This window comes from Sipha flava, unplaced genomic scaffold (genome assembly GCF_003268045.1).
Source record: "Sipha flava isolate LNK unplaced genomic scaffold, YSA_version1 315_pilon_pilon, whole genome shotgun sequence".
Lineage (NCBI taxonomy): Eukaryota > Metazoa > Arthropoda > Insecta > Hemiptera > Aphididae > Sipha > Sipha flava.
Window position 1 is genome coordinate 237606 of NW_020272995.1, and position 22092 is coordinate 259697.

Sequence of the window (22092 nt, forward strand, 5' to 3'; positions counted from 1 at the left end):
CTATACAAACGTAGAAATCGAAATGATAGACACAAAGGTAAACGATAATCGAAATTAAAACATGACTCTTTAGGTATAACATTTTTGTCACACCAGTACTGAATGTTTGGTTTTCGACCACGGTCGAAGCGTTGGAATGTCTCATTTATCCGTCCAGCGGGTGGTAAGATGGGAATCCCATAATGGTGGGCAGTAAAGTGGAAATCCCAAAAATTACGGAGGGGGGGGAGGAAAAGTGAAAATCCCTATAACACCATGTAGTAAAGTGGAAATCTCCAAGAGCTCTGGCCACGTATTTCCAGCACTACCAGAAACTTAAATGTATACCATGGTCCGTACAAAACATAAACGTTCGGTTAAACCATATACACATATCACAACCTCCTTGTACGACGCATAAACATTTAAACATTTTTCGTTTTCACTGTTCCCACACAAGTGCTTTGGACGTTACGGATAAAATTTGTTTTGCGCGATTTATATAATAATTCAAATTAGAAAATGAGATCGTTTGCGCAAGTGTTACATTGCCGTTCAAATTATCCCATTTCGTGTTAACCGGAGCACCCGATAACGGTGTTGGCGTGTAATGTTCAAGAATTTTCGATCGTTGCGTTTATCACGATTATCACCGGTCCATGGACGCCATTACTGTCGGGACTTTTATCCACCGATACTTTCTCTGCTAAAGTCCGACACATCGTTTTTCCCGTTTCACCAGCCATGTGTTTTTGTGGTTGTGACATAGAACGGTGGAGTCGCCATTTCCGGAGACAACTTCGTGTGTGCGACAACTGTTCGAACAGTAGCTGACCCGTGTCCGCGAAATTTTCTTTCGGTTATCGTCGTGTGCGGAGAAGCCAGTTATTGTAAATTGAGACCGATTCCGCTGATCAACCGATTCTTCTGCGGTTATGGCGTTCGTCGCACGTTTGAACACGGTCGCGTGGGCATAACCACTCGAACGCCAGACCGTCCAAGGTATGTTCCGTTATATTTGTTGAAAATAATATATTTATTTTTATACGATTTGTCTTGTTATATTATTACAACGCATTTGGAGTATATGTAATTTTATTGTTATTTTAAGATTTATCATATTTATTATTACTTTTTTTGTTAATATACTGTGCGCTTTTGGCCCGTTTATTCCGGCATTTGTTATAATTTCATTAATTATAATTATCGTATAATTAATTATAATCTATATAATATAAGTGTTCTTTTTTATTGCAAACGGCGTGAGTACGTCACACAATCGAACCAGGGGTGGTTTGACTGCGAAGCGCGCAAACAAGCATAAATACGAAAAATGATAATCAGTACAGTAGTTGTAGTGAACCATTAACTTTACCATACATGGTTAAAATGGCAAATGCTGCTTCACTAAATCTATTGCCTGAAAAATCAAAAGAAAGGTATATAATGGCTTATGAAAAACTTTTAAAATTGAGAAAAAATAAATGAAACGAAATCGTTGTCAAAAAATGTGATTCTTACAAATTTAATAAAATTATCTACAGAAATTAAACCGTCAACTCTATGGTCTATTTATTTAATGCTTAAAAGCATGAAAAATATGAAACATAATATTAACGTTGGTATTTATTTAAAATCACAAGTTTTTTTTAAGAGAAAATCGAGTGGATTAAAAATAAAAATTGCAAAGTTTTGACTTCAACCGATATAAAAAATTCATTGACGAAGCTCCTGATATTCAATATTTGGTAAAAAGGTAGGTGAGCTAACATCTTTTTCTATATACTGGCTATTCATTCTCCGTTCATTTATTACGGTATATGTAATATTCATTAGTGAAATATATACATTAAACTTTTTTTTAGTTATAAAAAACGGTTAATGCATCAAGCAGGTTGGAAAAAACAAAATTGGAAATATGTCTAAAGAAATTACAATATATTTAAATTTACTGTATTCCCGAGAGGATACAGGTATTATTTTCGGCTGAACTTCAGCTACATAACTTACAGATTCAGAATCAGCGATTCTGCTGGTGATATTACAACTAGTGATGGGAATAATCAAATAGAATAATCGAAATAATGGTAACAGGCATATTTATCAAAAGCAAATCAATTAAACTATTCAAGAAATTGCATGTTTTATTCATTTCCCCCCTGGGTACTAAATTAAAAAGTCGACTATCCATCAATATTGTATTCTAATTGCTAAAAATAATAAAATTACTGAATTTAACTGAAGCTACAGGTACCTATTTGGTAAGGCACCCAGGTCTTATAATTTTTGAGAGTGACTACCGAGATTTTCCCGGTATCCCAGTGGGCCAGTACGCGCCTGTATGAGCTCAATTTTTATGGTATCGATATCACGAAAACTGTTTTATAAAGATCACATATATAGAAATATATAATTTACGAAAAATAATATTTTTAAGGTTCGCGTAGTAATGATTGTCATAAACTGAAGAAGAGCCAGTGTTTCCCAACTTTTAATACACCATGAACGTGTATTTTAAAGATAATATTATCTGATATCTAAGTAAAAAATAGTAAATAAAATTACGATTTACCGATTTTTAGCATTTGATCATCGGACAAAGAATGACCGACTTTTTACAATTTCTTAGAGTGGTAGTCTTAGAGTAGAGCCATATTCTTCCCCCCCCAAATTACGCCCCAGGAGTTATCTTATTGTATACACCATAAAGTAATATCACAGATATATTTATATAATATTCATATAATCTGTGGTAATAATATTCTATGGTATACACAGACACAAACAAAAAATAGTACAAATATATTCTTTGATTCTCTGCGAATCTCATATAAAAGTAAAATTAAGTATTGATTTATTTTATTTTTAACGAATTAAACGAACAATTATAAACAAAATATCCTTTCGTTATTGGACACTTCTGGGTAAATGTAAAATAATGCTAGATTATTTATTATCTCTACAGGAATATTCTGTACGAATTAAGCAATCACGTAACTAGTTAATTAATTGAATAATTATTCATAAAAATACAACAATTAGTTCGCTTAATGAGATTAACAAACAACTTTATAATAATGATACCAATTTGAACATACTATTTACTTATATTAAAAGTATTGCTAATCACATATCTAAACTAGATTGTCTAAATGCAGCAGCTAAGAATAAGAGCCATATCATTATTACAGTCGAATCATGGTTAGGAAATAATATTGATCAAAAATATATCTCGTCGAATAACTATCAATCTTCAATTTCTAAAAGTAATTTACGCAAAGCAGACGGAAAATGCACTATCTGTTTATTAACGCAAGAAAATTCCTAAATAATCAGTCTCTACGTTTAATAACTTTGTCATGGCACAATCTATTATACAATATGGAATAGCCGCCTGGGGTGGCTTAGGTATTATAGGAAGCAATAAAATATTCAAAGCTCAAAAAAAGCATAATTAAAATAATTTTAAGTAAACGAAAAACATATCCCACTAAAGATCTGTTTACTGAATTTAAAGATTTTACGACGCAACAATTATTCTACAGAAATGCCCTATATTACATATACAAATTTAATTTAATCGAGTTTAAACCTAGATACTATAACACATGTTAAAAAAAACAACTTAGAAATACCTACTGTTATATATTGAAATCTAGTCTTTCACATCTAATATTTTTCGTAAGTGGGTTTGAGATTATTAAACGATATTCTGCTGCAAATTATTAACAGTGCGTCTTTTAAAATATATAAACACTCTATTAAATTATCGTTGTCAAATAATATTAGTGACCTATACCCTATGTAATATACCAGTGTACCTATATAATATAGTCTATTTATCTATTGATATATCTATTTTTATTTTTGATGTACTTCTTTATATTATATTTATTTATTGCAATTTATGCTTTAATTACTATAGTTCTAATTAATAATTAGTTTTATAGGTATATCTATTTATGTTTTTGAATTATAGTCAAATATGACGTGGTTTTTTTACGAAATATCTAAAATATTATAAAATTTATAAATATATAACCTACTTAGCTCTTAATAGTATTCCGTCATCACAGATAAGAGGTTATCTTCAGTGGTGAGATGGGTCATCAAACCATGTTAAATATATAATCATTGTATCCTACTGAAATTGTATTTCTATTTTTTGGCCAATAAATATTATTATCATTATTATTGCTGTAAACGTGCATACTGGACAATATAGGGTCACATATAGGTAAAAATGATATTTATTTAAAACCAACATAGGTACATAGTAATAATAACTTAAAGATAAATAACACAATCGTTTGGAATATACAAGGTAAGAGTGAAAAAATAAAGAACTATTCTCCCACACCTAAAGCCGCGCTTCAGACCAACGTGTCCAACACCCGACAAGTGGCCGCCTGGTGGTGGTGGTGGTGCTGGTGCTGCTGTTGCTTGTGGTTTTCGATCAAACTCTGCTGCCGACCGTACTCGATGAAGCCCATCAGGTACTCGTTTTCGCTGTCCACGATGGCTGCCTCGTATTGCAGCTGCTCGATGAAGCCCAGCCGCGACCGCAGCTCCGTATCCGTGTTCCTTATGAGTAACGCGTTCTCCCGGTACATGCGCTCGGTGTCGGCCAATTCGACCTCGGCCTTCCTCAACTCGTCGAGCAGCTGGTCCCGGTCCCGGCACCGTTCTACGTTCACGTATAAGCGGATCATGCGCTCCTCGTGCTCGTACAGCTTTTTGTTGATCTTGACGATTCTCTCCAGGTAGCCGATGGCCTCGAGGGTGGACGATGACGGAGACGACGGTAACGTGTCTGTTTGCGCGGCCATCATGTCGCCGCTACCTTCGTCATCGTCATCGTCGTCCTCGTTCTCCATACTCGCGCCTTCCGTGATGCCGCTGTCCTTTTCTTCCTTATCGTCACCACCGCCGCTGCCGCCACCATTTCGGCCACCACCACCACTATCACCACCGCCACCCCCGTCGCCTAGGTACGCGTCCAGCAAGTAGTTCGAGCCCAACGCGTCCGATCGCGTCTTATGCGTCTCCGTCTCGATCTTCTCGATCTTCTTGTCCCGGTCTTGCAGCTTTTTCAGCTGCGCCCGGATCGTGTCGCTCTGCTCTAGTATGAGCTTCAGCAGCTCCTCGGCCGCCTGCGTGTTGCTCAGCCGCTTTGGGTGAACCGTCCTCGACGCGTACTTGACCACCTCCCGGCGGCGCTTTCTCTGCGCCCCCCGGTAACCGCTCATTTCGGATCCCGCGTCGTCCTCGTCATGCCATCCCACTGATGCGCCGCCGCTTCCACTCGTCGTCCTCTGCAAGCACAGCTTCTGGTCCGGCCGCAGGCTCTGCCAGATCTTCAGCACCCGGACGCCAGGGTCGGCCACCATGGTGCTTCCGGCGCGCGCACCGCACCCGTCAACAGCCACCGCGTAGTCACTGCCGTGGCCCGTCAACGTGGCCACCACGTCGGCACACGTTGTACGCCTGTCCGCATCGCTGATCCAAAGTTTTTTCTCATGTAGCCATATGGGAATCCTCTCGGCGGTCGTCATCTCCTGCGACAAGATGGACAACACAAATTATATAACACTATGCAGTTCGTACCGTCGCGCGTCATGAATTAAAATTAGCGAAAAATAAAAAAAATTCCGGGATATTTGTCGAAACGCGCGTAATATTTTTGATGTCGCTACAATAACACAAATAATTATGTCACATGACGTCGCATACTCAACGATTGTATGTAGTAGGTATTTTTTTTTAAAAATGTTTTCGAATCAAAACACATGTCAGCTAAATGTTTTCCGTAAACCTATAATCTCAACGTTTGGCGATCCAATTTAAATTGCGTGGATTCGAATAGTTCTCAGACGTTGAAGTGATCGGTTCCTACTACGCTATCTACATCGAGGATCATTCGAACGCGCGTAATTACTACTACCCGAATAATACGTACGAGTGAAGCGATTCGTCTTGTTATTATTATATAAGTTTCGAACAGTAACCGAAAAAACGAACCCCAATAATACACAGTTGTGCATATAACCTGTAATTCGGACCTGAAGTAGTCAATCGCGTGTAATAATTAAAGTCTCTGCGATTTGAATAACATACTTAAATAAAATATACTCGTATATTATATGTCGCCTCCGCTGCGTCGCTGCAATTGCGTTCCATCGGACACGAATGTTTACGTCGGTAACGGATTTTTAACATTTTTAATCATAGGTGTGTATTCCGGTAACCCGTCATAACCGCGAATCCAAAAAAAACGAATATCAAAGTAGCGACGGCAAAATAGCTAAGTATAAAATAGCTAAAAGCCATAATAGCGAATGTTCAAAACAGCTAAAGTATATTATTTTAAAATTATTACTCTTATTATTTATCTGTAGTAATAGTATTACGTTATAAAGATGCAGATAATGACAATTAGTTTTATAGCTGGGTTATCCAATATTATTATCTGGTCGGACCAGATATAATACCTAATAAAATTGGTCGATTAGATATAAGCACAATATTCGACAACGACAGTGTATGTTTAACCGCTCAGTATTGCAGTTGCATACTTCGTATATTATACAGTTTCACTTACTTTAAATTCATGTTGTTTAAAAATATCGAATATTTAATTTCACAAAAATTCACAAAAAAATAAACCACTCGTAAAATACAATGGGTTTTTTGTATCGGAAGGATTGTGAAAACTGCGAAGTTTCATATTGGAGATGTGCAAAAGTTGAAAAATGTCGTGGTAAAATTAACATTAGAAATGATTTGGTTATTAAAGATTCTTCATTCAAACATGTCCCTAATCCAGCTAAAATCGAAGTCAAAATATTAACTGAAGTAATGAAAAAAAGTGCTTTAACACAATCCAAGTAAAATTATTAGTGATATTGTAATAACGGCGTCATCAAATGTAATTCAAGGCAATCTCACTAGTGTATCAAATCTTAAAAGAATTTTTCAGCGAACTAGGCAACGTAATCAACGCTCTCCACCTAATCCACTAACTTTGAAAGATTTAGGAGAAATACCAGACATATATAAATAAACAAACAATGGAAGTAAGTTTTTGTTGTTTAATAATTACGAAATTAACGGTCCTACAAAAAATAGAATTTTAATATTTTGTACAAGTGAAGGGTTAAAGTTAATGTCTGCATCTGAACATTGGTTTGCCGACGGTACATTTAAGAGCGCTCCTTCTATATTCACACAAATATACACAATTCACGTATTGAAATATAATACTGTAATACCTGTAGTTTTTGCATTATTACCTGATAAAAGTACTGCAACATATTCTTATTTAATCAAAACACTAAAATCGCATATACCATTAAATCCTAAAACTATTATGACTGACTTTGAACAAAGTGCGATATTGGCATTTAAGGAAAATTTTCCCAATATAATTTCTCGTGGTTGCCACTTTCACTTAAGTCAATGTGTATGGCGAAAAATACAATCGATACCTACAATCCACGAAAAATATCTAACTGATGCAGAATTTTGTATTCAAAGACGATTGTTACCAACACTTGCTTATGTACAGCAACCCCCCCCCCGCCCGAAATATTTTAAAAAACTTAAAAATCATTTTAAACGTATGTTATATTTTAATGGTGCTTTATACTTATTTAGAATTTGCGTCTAATGTCAAATCATTTTGGGACATTCTGTAAATGAAATGTAGATAAGTACCTACTGTGTCTTATTAGTAATTCTTAGATAGCAGTGGTAATTTAACTCTGTCCATAGTAGCCCCTCCCGAAAATATTTTCTGTGTACGCCACTGGATATCAGATATCACCGTGTGTAGTGTAATAATGAATTAAATATTGCACAAACAATTTTTTCCAAACATAAACACAACTGTTTTCCCTGAACGTTTAAACCACAAATTATTAGCTTGTTTTCACCTCGAAGTCGTACCATGAAAGAATACTTAATCCGGTAACGGCTATGGCGAGGCCGGTATGCGTCGAATATTGATAAACCAACTGCGAATCCAATACTCTCATAACAGCGCAGTACGTTGTAATTCAGCAGAGAACCACCCCATCCCCCGTTCGCCTTCCAACGGCAAGACATTTCTTCGTGTGGTGATCGATTAACGAATTTTGCGTGTGATCACGAAAATGTATAGATTATACGGATTCAGGGACGGATCTAGAATATTTTGATTGGGGGGGGGGGGCACATATAAATTGTATAATGATTCTTTGATCATAATTAATAGTATATACTCTTATTTTTTAAACAAAATTCGTAATATATTTAATATAATGTAAATTACATAATATCACACACCAAGATAATAATTTATACCTATAGGCAAGTTATTATTCATGTATGTAGTCACTAATAAATAAAAATATCTTTATAGCTTTTCATACTTTATAGTCTTATAAGTCGAGTTGAAGTCTTCATTTATGTTTTTTAACAAACATATCTGTTCAGTTTAAATTTAAATAATTATTATATTAATAGGCAGTAGGTATCATTCTTATTTATTGTAGGTATTTTTCATTTAAACGATACTCGTAGTAACATAAAAATATTGTCGATAGAAAATTAACATGGGGGGCATGTGCCCCTGTGCCCCTCCCTTGAATCCACCACTGTACGGATTACATATGCCCTAAACGCGAATGCGTTTCCGCGTCAGTAACATTCGGCCGTTGTGTTTTTGTAGTTTCCGGTGAGGCCGTACCTACGTGTTTTATTCGTTCTTTTGTCTTGCATATTTTACCGTACGGAATATTAATACGGTTTCCGTTTCCGGAACCGTTTTTTTACTAAGAAGTTAATAGAATCCGGGGAAAGATTTCTGATTGAAAAAAAAATTGATTACGATTAGTTTTCATATCTCTTTTTTTTTTTCGACTCCTGCAGTACATCCCGCGGTTAGTTTTCGGTGGTTTTGTAATGTCAGTCATACACTATTATCTGCATGCGGATTCTGTAACATGTATTATTATCAAGTACATTCGTTGTCGTTAATGTTTGCGTTGTTGTGGTCTTCGCCGTACACGCCACTACGACCTATATTGCACATTATAATAGTATACGCGGCAACAATTTAAATAACCTATTAGCTGGTACTGGTGAAACCGAACACAATGTAGCTGCTGCGTAAATCGAAAGAGTAGTGCCTGTGTTCAATCATGATGGGGAATTATCGTTTTAACGGACGTCGAATGGTACCTATGTGTCTAAAACACAATTGATGGTGGACACGTTTGATCTTCTTTTTTTTCTCTCTACCAAAATGTCTCGGAAAAAAATAATGAATACGTTTATCGACACCAATAGGTTTCTGTATAACAGTGCATGCGTTCATTATAATGTTATGTTTTGAACGGGGGAAAAAAAAAATTGGAACACAATGTATACATCAAATGCGTGTTGAAACGTGACTTAATCCCCGCGCGAGATCCTTCGATTTCGTTTGGTATACCTAAAACAATAATTGTTTTTCGAAGATATTATTTCCATTGCCCGTGGTGGAAAGTATGCGGTCGATTTCACGATTTTCAAAACTTTAATTTTTTATTTAATTTTTTTCCATCAGAAATGTTTTTCTTTGTCATCGGTTGTGTTCGACGTAACGCTGAGGCGGCAGCAGTGAAAGCGAACGTTTTTTTTTTCACGGCGGCTCCGGCGTGAACAATAATAATAACGATTATTATATGATGACCACGGGGTAAAAACGTGTTGGCGACTTATGCGGCATATACGCGCGTATAATAAAACCTACATTTTTGTGATGTTTCAAGAAGATAATTCAATTTTCGGTCTTCAAATGATTGTATCCAAACTCTTTTCCATTCTTTTTTCTTTCTCTTTCTTAAAACCAGGCTTGCACTTATTGTGTATAACATTATTTCGTTAAACAGTGTTATTTTTCTCTTACGGGAAAACAACACTTCATTAACCATTGCAAATATACCCGTCGTGATGGTGTGTCATGTCGATTTTCCGGTGGATATCGGTCGGAAAGACATTTGAGTGTGAGGGGAGGGGACATTTTTCTCGCGCGCACAGTATACATAGCGTTTAAATGTGATATTGTTTCTGCGTCCGTACAACATAATAGCGCGCGTATTACATAAAGTATAATATACCCATTAATGTATACTCTAATGTACTTTCTAGTTTCTACGCGCTAAAAAAGAATTCGAAAGACCTATCGGTAATTAGCTGGCAGCAGCAACTAGTGTAATATCGTGTTGAGAAGTAATTTATTTTGATTTTTTTTTTTTTGCTTTTTGTTATTCGCGCGCTCCCGAAATACTTGCGTTTTCTCCCGACGAAACAATAGCTTAAACTAAACCGAACTTAATAATAATAATAATAATAATATAATGTCGTTTATTGTACGTTAACAAAAAATAAATTACACACTACCACATGTTTATATATATATAAATATACAGCCATATAGATACATATTAAATGTAAGTCGTATATAGCTGTACGTGCGTATTTACATACGGGATATTTCTCGATCTTTTTTTTCAGAATGATCATTATTTTCTTAACGTTTTCTGCTTATGGGCTGCCACAAAAGCACACATACACACATATTATAATATAATGTTTAGTTTATGATAGTTCATCATTCGCTGTATATTATATACAATTTAGATAATGCAGTAGAGTAGTGTTTCCAGAATACTTAATTCTTACTATAGGTTCTTCTTACTTAATACGGTTTAGTAGGTATTGATTTCAATTAAGTTTTTCATTAAAAATTAAAATTAGGTGTATTCTAAAACAATAACACCCATCACCATTCATCAGTATGACTGATTTCTATACATAACTAATTTTAATATGGACTAATAATAAGACAATTCCTATGCCTAGCTATTCCTATTAATTTATTTTATTAATTTATGTATATATCGTCCCCTTCTTCGTTTAAGACCTCTGTATCCGCTCTTGAGACCAACAAGTACTGCATTTTATCAAACATACCTATACTCAAAATATTAATATTCGTATCTATATATATTTTTTATGTACTTGCTATATTAATACGACATCATATACTTCAGGGCTCTCTACTGATTTGAATACGAGTAGAACAAAAATTAGAAGTAAGGTAGACGTTGATTACGACTTCATGTCGCTGGTTAATGTTTACAATACAGAAGGTTTCTATATTAAATAGGCATTAAAAGTTACAAGTGAAAATTAAATTATATATTGTTTCTTTCTTAAACTATTACTCCAAAATCTACGTATAAACTACGTTTAACATCGTCGACGAACGTGCGGCGTTGTAAGATAATTTATACGTAAAATGAGCGTTGTGCCCTGCGCAGACGAAGTTGTATAATAAACCTACCTGTGTATTATTGCGTACGTGATTCAAACGCGGCGAGGAGATCGGAAGAGATAAAAGAAGAAAAAGAAACGGAATTATTTAGTTTCGGTCGCGGAAAAATGATACGTAGGCATAAGTAACATAATCGGACGAACACCATAATATAATTGTGGTCTTCCGCGTGTATGTATAAAAAGTATTCACGAAACCAAGTGCGTGGTACAGATAACAGAGCCTACAATTTTTAATTTTTCGTACTACTCGGTACATGCCAAATAAATGTTTGAGAAGCTAATGGAACATGAATAATATATTTTTTTATAAAGTAATAATTAATGATGTAAAATATTACATATACAGATTTAAATAATAAAAATGCTATTATTATTTGAATGGACGGAGAAGAAAAAAGGAAATCGAATGTTGTACTAGAACAATACAATCAAACAAGGCCGGATTGGACAAATTCGGCCCACCGAGTTTTCTGTATGTTATCGGCTCACTTACTAACTGGCGGCCCTTGTCCAAATTTTTTTAATCGCATATTTAAATTGGTGCACTAATCTTCAACTTTAAACTATCAGTATATTCTGTTAGTGGCCTTTTACAACTTAAAAGGCCAAAAATTGTCGCGGCCCACCGAGTTTTGCTCAGTAACTCGCCAGGCCGTCCGGCCCTGCAATCAAAAATATTTCAACATATTATATTTTTATTTTTAGTAAACTGTACGCGATACAGCGCTTTTAACTTTAAATATCGAATCCAAATTTATAAGTTAACACATACAACATCACCTTAACCTTATTATTATTACTATATTATCAGGTCATCTCAAATAAAAAAGAAATAAAAAGCTAAATCACCATTGACACCGCAGCGATGAATTACAAAACAATATTTTATCTATACGACGATTCATCAACAATTATAATATTTCTTATACAATTTTACCACACGATTTCAAATTTCGTAAAGTGCACACCATATTAAAATTTAGTGCTGCACACAAAGTGTCGTTTTGGTGCGCACAATTTTACGCTCTAATACAGTGTTATGTATAGTGTAATAATTCAACCTATACCACGATCGTAAAAACCAAATTCGTACCGTCATTTCTTCTCGCAGTACGTGTTATAGTGGTGTTGTACACGCGTATGACACGTATTTTATACCGTACTCGTTGCATGGCATTATTTTCGCCGCGCCGCACACGTTCGCGACGAAACCAATATCCATTCCGTCAACGCGCACTCAGCATCCCGGTCGAACAAGACGGTGTGGGGACGTCGACGGCGGTGCACACGGACGCGTCGAGATTTATTATTGTACGCGTCGAGAGCATTGTTTGTCTCGTCTGTTTAACGACGACCGAGTGTTTATCAGTGGCGCCGCGGCTCGTACTCGGCGGGGCGACGAAGTGTACGGAATCGGTTACTGTCCATTTGAGTCGGAGCAAAATAATGACCGGCCGCACGATGTTTACGTACAGCAAATTCAACCGCCGCAAGGTTACGAACTACAGGGACGGAGTGCCCCATAAAACACGTGTCCGGCGCCGCCGAGTGTTTTGATGTGCGCAGGGACGATAGGGGATATACCCCCCATGGGTTTATTTCTAGTCTTATACGTTTAAAAACATATTTAAGAAATACGTTGGAGCAGTCACGGGTGTTAATGAACATATATCGGAACATTCCATTATCTACAGAACAAATAATTGAAGAATTTAGTGTAATAGCCAGAAAGATGAATTTCCGCCTTGGTTGCATTTTTTTTTGTATAATAATAAAGAATAAAGATTGAAAATAATACATTTTTATTTATGACATCCCCTCCTCCCATACCAAATTCCTGCACACGCCACTGGATGTACTCGTACACGCGCTGCAGACGGAAAAGATGAAGCGACAGAACATACTTTAAGTAATTTTCACTTTAATAAAATTGTCTACCGCCGTAGTTCATAGACGTGGTGTTCTTCTGCAGAGAAAATTAACTTCTGTCACTACGGTCGTTATGAGAAAGTGTTGTTTGTTATTGGCACGATCACCCACCACTACTGGGTAGCATTCAATTATCACTGAGGTGCACTAGTGCTTTGTATGTTAAAATATGCTCTGTGAAGCAAGATCCAGTAACGCTGCGCTTTTCAAATGGTATTTTTAATACGCCGTCATCGCATTGTATTTGCCATGTTTACGATATATATACATTTTTATATCTGCCACCGGGGCGAACTGAGGCCCTGAAAGCACAGGTGAGTATAAGTTTTGTAAATTAGCGAACAACTGACTAGTGTTACATGAGTTACAATTAGCTTTAATTATAGCTTGAGAACCAAACATAACATTTTTGAAGGGCCTGGGTGGGCTATGGCCACCTACCCACCCTGTCAGTTCGCTCCTGATTTGCTACGTCGTTGTTGAAATCTGCTCTATTACACCGCGCAACGGATTCAATATTATACCGAACGCCGTCAGCGTTTTCGTTATTTTCCGACCGGCGCGATTTCAAAAGTAATATTTTGCATTCGACACGGTAATAATAATATCGAACGCTATTTGTGTCCAACACATTCGGTTTTTGACGCTGCAAATGTGTTGCGCAACAAAATCTTTCGCATTTAAGCACTAAACGTGTCCGTAACATAACGACATGGAAATATATGCGAAAACAATGAAAAAAAACTGTTTTCCACGCGCCGTTCGCTCGCAACCATATCGTATACGCGCGCAAATTTCCACGTACAACGAATGTAGTGGTGTAGAATTATTTGTTGATCAGTCTCCGTTCTACTGATATGCGTCTATTCCGTTTGTTTCCTCATCGTTTGTAAAAAGTATTGCAAACCATGATTTATATCTATGAAAGTGATAAGGATTTTTAAAACCGATTTTAATTCGTTGTAAAGTCTTCTTTAGATCGACGTTCTCACGTTTTTAAAATTTTTTACTTAACATACACAAAAATTAATTTTTATGTTTCCAATTTGATTAATCCTACCTATTTCGTGAAATTTAGGGAGACAAAATTAAAAATGTTGGAAAGTAGATCCAAAGAAGACTTTATGAGGAATTTAAATCAGTTTTCAAAATCCTTGTCGCATCATAATCTTGCAATCCATTTTGCAATCTCCTCAATTCATTACGTACGATCAATAATAATCGCACTGAAAACCCGACCGAAAACGGTAGTACACCCGCGTTCGGTATTTCTCGATGACCGGTCTATGTTGTCAAATCCATGTTTGAAATTTCGAACACGAACACGTGTTCGCATACGAGGTGGGGTCGAGACGGTCTAAAATTACCGAATACCCGGTGCCCCGCGAGCGTGTAAACGTATAACAACGCGCGCCTCGCCGAAACCTAACTCAACGCCGATTTGCCGCACCAGGCGTTACCGAACGGGTGTGCTCGTGCGTGTGTAAGCCACATTTCTATAAGTATGTATTTATTATAATAAAGTGTCCGTTTGACACCACGCGCGTAGCCCGAGTGTTATTAAGATAATAACGCGTTAGCGTAAACCTGGTCGACGGTACTACGCATGGGTTATATATTACGTGTAGGTTATAACGTGCGTCCGGGTACGGTAATAAAACGTAAACGAAGGTGTTTATACGACGGAAAGGCTTTGAAATCGGTCGGGACGTAGACGTAAGAACGAACGTGCATTATGTGCGTATCATAATCATAGGCGCAATTAGGGAGAGGGGGATGGAGGGAATAAGCCTCCTTGAAATCATTCAAAGCCCCCCCAAAAACCATGCAGAACTTTATATTATTATATTGATAAATAAAAAAAAAATATGTGATTACTACTGAAAAAAATGGAATTTATTTTTATTTTTAAGTTTTACTTGCCTTTCAATAAGCACATTTTTTTATAAAGGGTGAAGGATGAAAAAAAAGTTTCTCTGAGACAATGATTGAAAAATATATGGGAGGAGCTGAAGACCCCTCAAAAAGTTTACTCCAATTGCGCCTATGATCGTAATGCAATAGCAATAACGCGCAGGATGATTGTTTCGACACGATCGGTCTGTGTCCACTGCGGAACAATTGAACTACACGAGTGACCATCATGTTCTACAGTGTTGATGTTGATGTTTTCTCACTATTACGCGCGAAAACGTTTTCATCCCTTCCGTACGCTGCTCATGAAAACCGTATCTAACCTAACCGGTTTTCGAATAACAATATGTAGATATACTTGTAGAATTTTATTTACATACATTTCTCAAAGAGATTAATTTTTTTCTTTTCGAAAACCAAGGGCGTATTTGAATATGAGGTCATGGAGGGAGGGGGCGAAACTAATTTTTCTTCAATACAAACTTAAAAATAATTTACAGTTGGCTGTATCACATTTGTGCAATTTTTTCTTTTTTGACCCGACTAATTACACCACGATTGCGCCCCGATCCCTTTTTATCTGATAAAATCACAACACCATTGCGAACCAAATAATAATATATTTAAATACTATGTATAATAATTTATGAATAATATAAAATAATTATTAATTCACAAAATGCACTTTTTTAAATCGAAATAAAAAATTGATTGAGCTAATGATAGTTATAATAATAATATCGACTAATGACTATCAGAAAAATACATACTTTCTACATATCATTTTCATATACATACGCTCAAACTTATTACCTATTAATTCACAATTTTTCTTCCCATTTACTACAGGCTTAGGATTGTCAACTAATTATCATCGTTGGCTTGGTTAAAAATTGTTTTTTTCTAAATTACATGTATGATAAATATATATACTGTCATGGTCAATAGTTGAAATATTTTTTATTAAAAATTGTTTTTTTTTCTTAACTGATAGCCATTAGTCGATATTATTATTATAACTATCATTAGTTAAATCAACTTTTCATTTCGATTTGAAAAAGTGCATTTTGTGAATTAATAGTTTTAGTGCATATTTATGGAAATTATATAAAGTATGTATTGTTTACATTATTTTATGTTGTACAAAAATTATTATACATAGTATATACACATAATTTGGTACGCAATTGTGTTGTGATTTTATTAGGTAAAAAGGGATCGGGGCGCAATCATGTTACAAATTTTTTGAGATACACCGTTTACAGTTCATTACAGGAGCATACTCAAGGGGGGGGTTTTCGGGTCCGGACCCCCCATTGAAATGTCTACATACTCAATGGCTTAATAGTAAAATATATATCGCATATTTTAATTTCCTATTATCTTCCATAAATAAAGTTTATAGATTATATAATATACCTATAATGTATAAACCATATTTTATTAAACCATGTTTAATTTGTACTGTTTTTTAATATTATTTATTATTGTTAATTAAATAATGTATTTTTTTATAACATTTTTACAACAAAAATTGATTTCAAATTATAGTACCTACCTATTATAGTAAACCTTTGGGCAGAATATGTGTGATATGTGTATAACTATTGTGACTATTACTATAGTTATTAACAGTAATTAGTTGGTATTGAATTTAACTATAATTATGATTAGAAAATAGATAAAATAAAAATGTTGGATTCCCCCCCCATAAAAAATTCCTGGGTACGCCCTTCGTTCATTACCTACAGCTCATGTTCCTATTGCACATTCCAGTGAGTAAATAAAAATACATGTGCCAAATTGAATTAAATATTTATTAAATAAATATATTTAAAACCTACTGCATATAAAATAAGTATTAATAATAACAACATAAATAGTTCTTATATTAAAATTGTATCTTCAGTCTGAATCCTGTATAAAAAACAACAAATAATCTTAGTACCTATTAATTATTTTTTAAAAACTTTAAAAAAACAATTAAGATAGGTAACTTAATTTAAAAAATGTCTAAGTGTAAAACATAAGGTTGGTAAGTATTCAAATAACAAATACATAATTTCTTTTTTTTATTTTGGCAAATTTATTGATTGTTTCATCAATGGATACAATAATATTTTTATGCACATACAGCAAAGCTAAACCTGTTAGTCTATGTTGGCCTATTCTTGATCTTAACCATGTTTTTAATTTACAAAAATTTATTTTTGGCCAATATTTGCAAGTTAAAGAATATGGAAACATATATTGTCAGTTATTATGATTAATATTTGGATTGGAGGCTTCTAGCTCTATAAAATACACAAATATGCATGCATTTGTGCACAAAAAAATGACTAAATACCTATGCACAACAAAAAGTACCAGATATTATATTGTAAAAAAAAAATAGGAGAGTACAATTATTAAGGACTTATATAGCTTTAATAAATACAAAAATATACAGTATGCATAAATGCACCAAAAAATGACTAACTAGTAAATATGTGATAAAAAAAGTGTTACTTTAAATTATATTATCTGATAAATATCTCGATTATGGTTGTAAATGTCTATAACCGTAGCAATATCCGTGGAAGATAATACCACTATTTGCTTCACAACCAAAAATTTTATGATATAAGAAGATAAACAAAATTTGATACCAGTAATCAAATTGATATATTCTTGAATTTATTATTATATTATAATGATAGACTAGTAATTTATATTCTTAATTATTTATACATTACATTTTTTTTAAATAAATCAATGTATTATATTAAAAAAAATACGAGCTAATGGGTGGGGACAAATACTCCCTTCGCCCCCCCCCTCTCAAATACGCCTTTGTCGAAAATGCGATATTTTTTTGACAATGCAGACCTGTGTTGCGTGGTAGTTTCTAATCGAGAGTTATAATTAGAACGTGGATTTATATTATCTTAAAATAACCAAAACATGATGCTTATATTCTTTTAAAAATGTAAATATATCCTTGTAATGTACTTGAAAAATATTAGTAAAACGAGTAAAAATATGCTCCTTTATGAATATATATTTTTAACATCAAAATATGTACTAATATGCAAAAAAAAAATAAATAAAATAATAATTAGTAACATTATTAAAATAATAATTAATAAATATAATTTTTTTTTAATGTTAAAATTCTATACGAAATACCACATATAAAAATAATGAATCAAATTATAATCTTTTGTTAAAATAAATTAGTATTCATCTTTTCAATTGTATCACTTTGATGATAGAATGATAGTTTTTATTACAGAAAAAGTACAGAAGTAATTAGTAACAATTGGTTAATACTAACATAACATTAGTCGTTTTCATGTAAGCCGCCGTGCCGTCGAAGTAAACCAATTTGCCACCAGATGTACGATGGTCACCAGTCTAGTTTTGTTGCCCGTGCATTAAGTCCGTGGTGGAAACAAAATATTATAAATCATTCGTGAGGCATCTTGTAGCAGCAATTAAAATGTAAATAATTTTTTAATTCGTGGAAATACACATATTTTAATTAGTGAAATATGCTAAAATATGATAATATATGTGGATGTATTCACTTAACATCAAAATATGCACATAAGTATAAAATACAATTTTGTTTACATATTTTTGGTACAATGATTCGTTGATAAATATTACTTTCATAGTTGTTCATACATTTGTTAAAAATATGTTTTTACACGAAAATCCGCGTTTTTATAGAACACTCTTTAAAGTTTGAAGAAGTGTCCCCACTTCTTGTACCGGAGGATGGAAGGTTTCTTTCTTCGAATTTTCTCTTTCTGTTGATATTTCCATAAGAACATATTTTTTATGCGTACGAAATAAAAACATATTGGATGTAGTAGTAGTGGCCTTGTATGATATTGCCGTTAAGAACATTGGGGAAAATACATGATCGGTGTTTCACCGGATACGCAATAGATACGGTCAGCCATATTATAGAATACTCGAGTTCCTGTAAATAATCATCTGACTACACCTGCTGAAGTGGTCGCCAAGACTACTTTCGATCCGATGATGTACGTGAATAGAGTTACACCTGATGTGGACCGACACGTGCACATCGTTCGTTAATTATGCACCGTTATAGGAGAGCGCGAAAAAGGGCAATTGTTTTTATATCATGTGCGCGGACGGGCATATTGTTCCGCGCGGCGGGATACACGGACGTTTACCCGAGTTCGAAACCGCGAACCGCGTCTGTTTCATAATTATATGCGTGAACGCCGTATATATTAACCTATTGCCAAGTGCGAGTGCACGACGACTACGCGATATTCGTCGGTCAACGGTCGTGTTATAAAATGTATAATCAATCCGGACATGCCCGGAAATCAACCGTTCGCGTTATCGATTTGAGTTTCAAAAATTGTAAAAAAAAAAATAAATTTCAAACTTTCAAAACCATAGAGAAATATAGAAATTCAGCGTACGATGATTACGTTTTATCATTTTCTTAGTTTACTATATAATGTTTTCGCGTTTAACTATACGTTTTTATATTGCAATGTGGTTTCTCTCAATTATTTTTACAAAAAATGTATACAACTTACGATGTTCTCGTACATACATTTGCTATTGTAATATAATTATCACGTACAGTTGGACATTTTGATTGTTTGAGTTTCTATATAATAAATACCTATTTTTTCGATGATGAATTGTAGAATCAATTTCATATTATTGAGATGTATTACCACTGGTCATTATATTACCATTGGGGGGTATATTTGGCGCAAAAGGTTTGCGTTTGCGTGCTATTTTTTTGCTGCTCCAAAAGGGATTAATTTGCCAAAGTTTAAGACAAAATCGCAAGGGAGTGTATTGTGAGATCAACGATGTAGTTCATTTACTACCATTTATTTTCATTTTAGACGAATTTCCAATTTTATTTGGTGTACAAATAACTACAGTTTAATTTGTTACGACATCGAAATGGAAATTTTCATCCAAGGTGGGTTTCCGTATTATACATTCATAGTTCGTCTCGAAATGTAGGTTTCACTGCGCATGTACCACAATACATCATACTATAATGTTTAATTATTTATATTTTTTCCTAGTACAGAACAATAGGAAATGTGTAGTAGTCTAATAAAATATTATATCGTATTAAAATCGTTTTTAATTAAACATTTTCGGAAATTAAATGCTATGCTTATGTATTTATACATAATGGTAGATATTTGTAATTAAAAAAAAAATTAGGTCATTTTATTAAAAGTTTAATATATAAAACCAAATCATTAATCTAATTTAATGTTTAATCATCAGGTTTTGGCTATGATAATTAATTTAGAATATTTATTCTTTTGTAACTTTAATTTTCTTGCATGTTAAACCATTTAATCTGCTTTTCGGTATTAAGTATTTTTAGGATAATATGTTTTTAAATACTTTAATGTCACAAATATAGTCTTTCTTTTGAACCAGTATTTATAAGAAGTATATAAATTTTAAGAAAAGTTTTTGAACCATCAGAAAAACATTTTTGTTACCTACATTGAATGAATGCTTCATTATCGCATTATTGATTTGATAACATTATTATTATATTTATAATATTATATATTAATTAAAATTAGTAACCATAATCGTCCTTTTATAAATGACTAGAAAAAATAATTTTAATTTAACTTGCATAAAAAATCTGAAGATCAAACTCTATCGTATGGCTAAAAGAAGTCCATAATTTATTTTGTTCTGTAGATAATCCTGAGATTTTGTCAAATATTCAATGTACCCACAGATGTATGGTACAATATAGTTCTTACGAAAATTATATCGAGAAATGAGAACGATTCGGATGAGTAATAATAATAATAGTAATTATCTTAATATACCTACACCTTCTCCCATAAATAATATTTACCTACGCCTTTATTCAAATCTGTAGACAACTTTAAAGTTAATTTGTAGCAGTAGTGGTGGTTTTACGGGGGAGGGTCCAAGAAGTCTGGATCCTCCTAGATCTCGAGCTTAGACCGTGATATATTATTTTTTCGGGACTCTCGGTTTTAAAATTATATAGTTATGCTTTTTCGTTTATGAGAATTAAATTACAAAATATAAGAAATTTAATTATAAAAACTAAATTTTAAGTAATAAATGATTAATAGGTTAAACTTCTTAATAAACGTCTTAATAAATTATAAGATAATACCAATGGATGCCTCTCCAGAAAAAATTATAAAAATCACCATTGTGTAGCACAGGGGTTTCCAACCTTTTTATCATCGAGTACCATCAGACACTTTTATCATCAATGCGCGTACCACTTTAATTCTAAAACTTAATTAGGAGTCAATATTTTTTTGACGTATATTTTTATTATTCATTAATTTATTAACATTTTTTATTATTTGAAATAAATGAAAGTAAAAAAAATCCCAATTTTTAGTTAAATCTTAATATTTAAATTACAATTATCTTTTGTAAATTTAATGTGATATTTGTTGTTGTTGTTTATTTTGTACAAGAACATCAATATCAAGCTAAATAAATAATAATAAAAATAAATTGCTACGATTACAAGCAACCAAATGTCATCGATATTTATAAAATTAGATAATATCAAATAAACTAAACTAAATAATATTGAATGCAAATAGTAATAAAAATAATTATACTAAAATATATTTTCGCGTACCACCTACAAGTCTTCCACGTACCACGGGTTGGGAACCCCTGGTGTAGCAGTATCTGTTGATCGCCTATAATGTACGTATGTGACAAAAAGTCAAAAATGAAAAAGTCCTAAGAAAAAGTTTGACGCGCAAATACCTGAAATGTATGTGAAATAAATATTAATGTTTCATATTGTACGGACTAATAAAATATATCAATGTAGAAATTGTTGTATGCAAAATTGTTTTATATTTTTGACGCTGG

General features: G+C 33.7%; 1 protein-coding gene across 2 annotated transcripts in view; it reads right to left on the bottom strand.

Moving 5' to 3' along the window:
* Positions 1 to 4211: 4211 nt before the first annotated feature.
* Positions 4212 to 22092, bottom strand: part of LOC112686573 — a 35346-nt gene continuing 17465 nt past the window's right edge. Inside the window, exons 2-3 of one of the 2 annotated variants that reach the window (XM_025558926.1) lie at positions 11837 to 12005; positions 4212 to 5537 (exon numbers count right to left, since the gene is read on the bottom strand). In XM_025558926.1, coding sequence (XP_025414711.1) covers positions 4353 to 5534 — 1182 coding nt within the window. In that variant the 5' untranslated portion in view covers positions 5535 to 5537; positions 11837 to 12005 and the 3' untranslated portion in view covers positions 4212 to 4352. The remainder of the gene's footprint in view (positions 5538 to 11836; positions 12006 to 22092) is intronic. The other variant, XM_025558925.1, reaches the window with a different exon arrangement.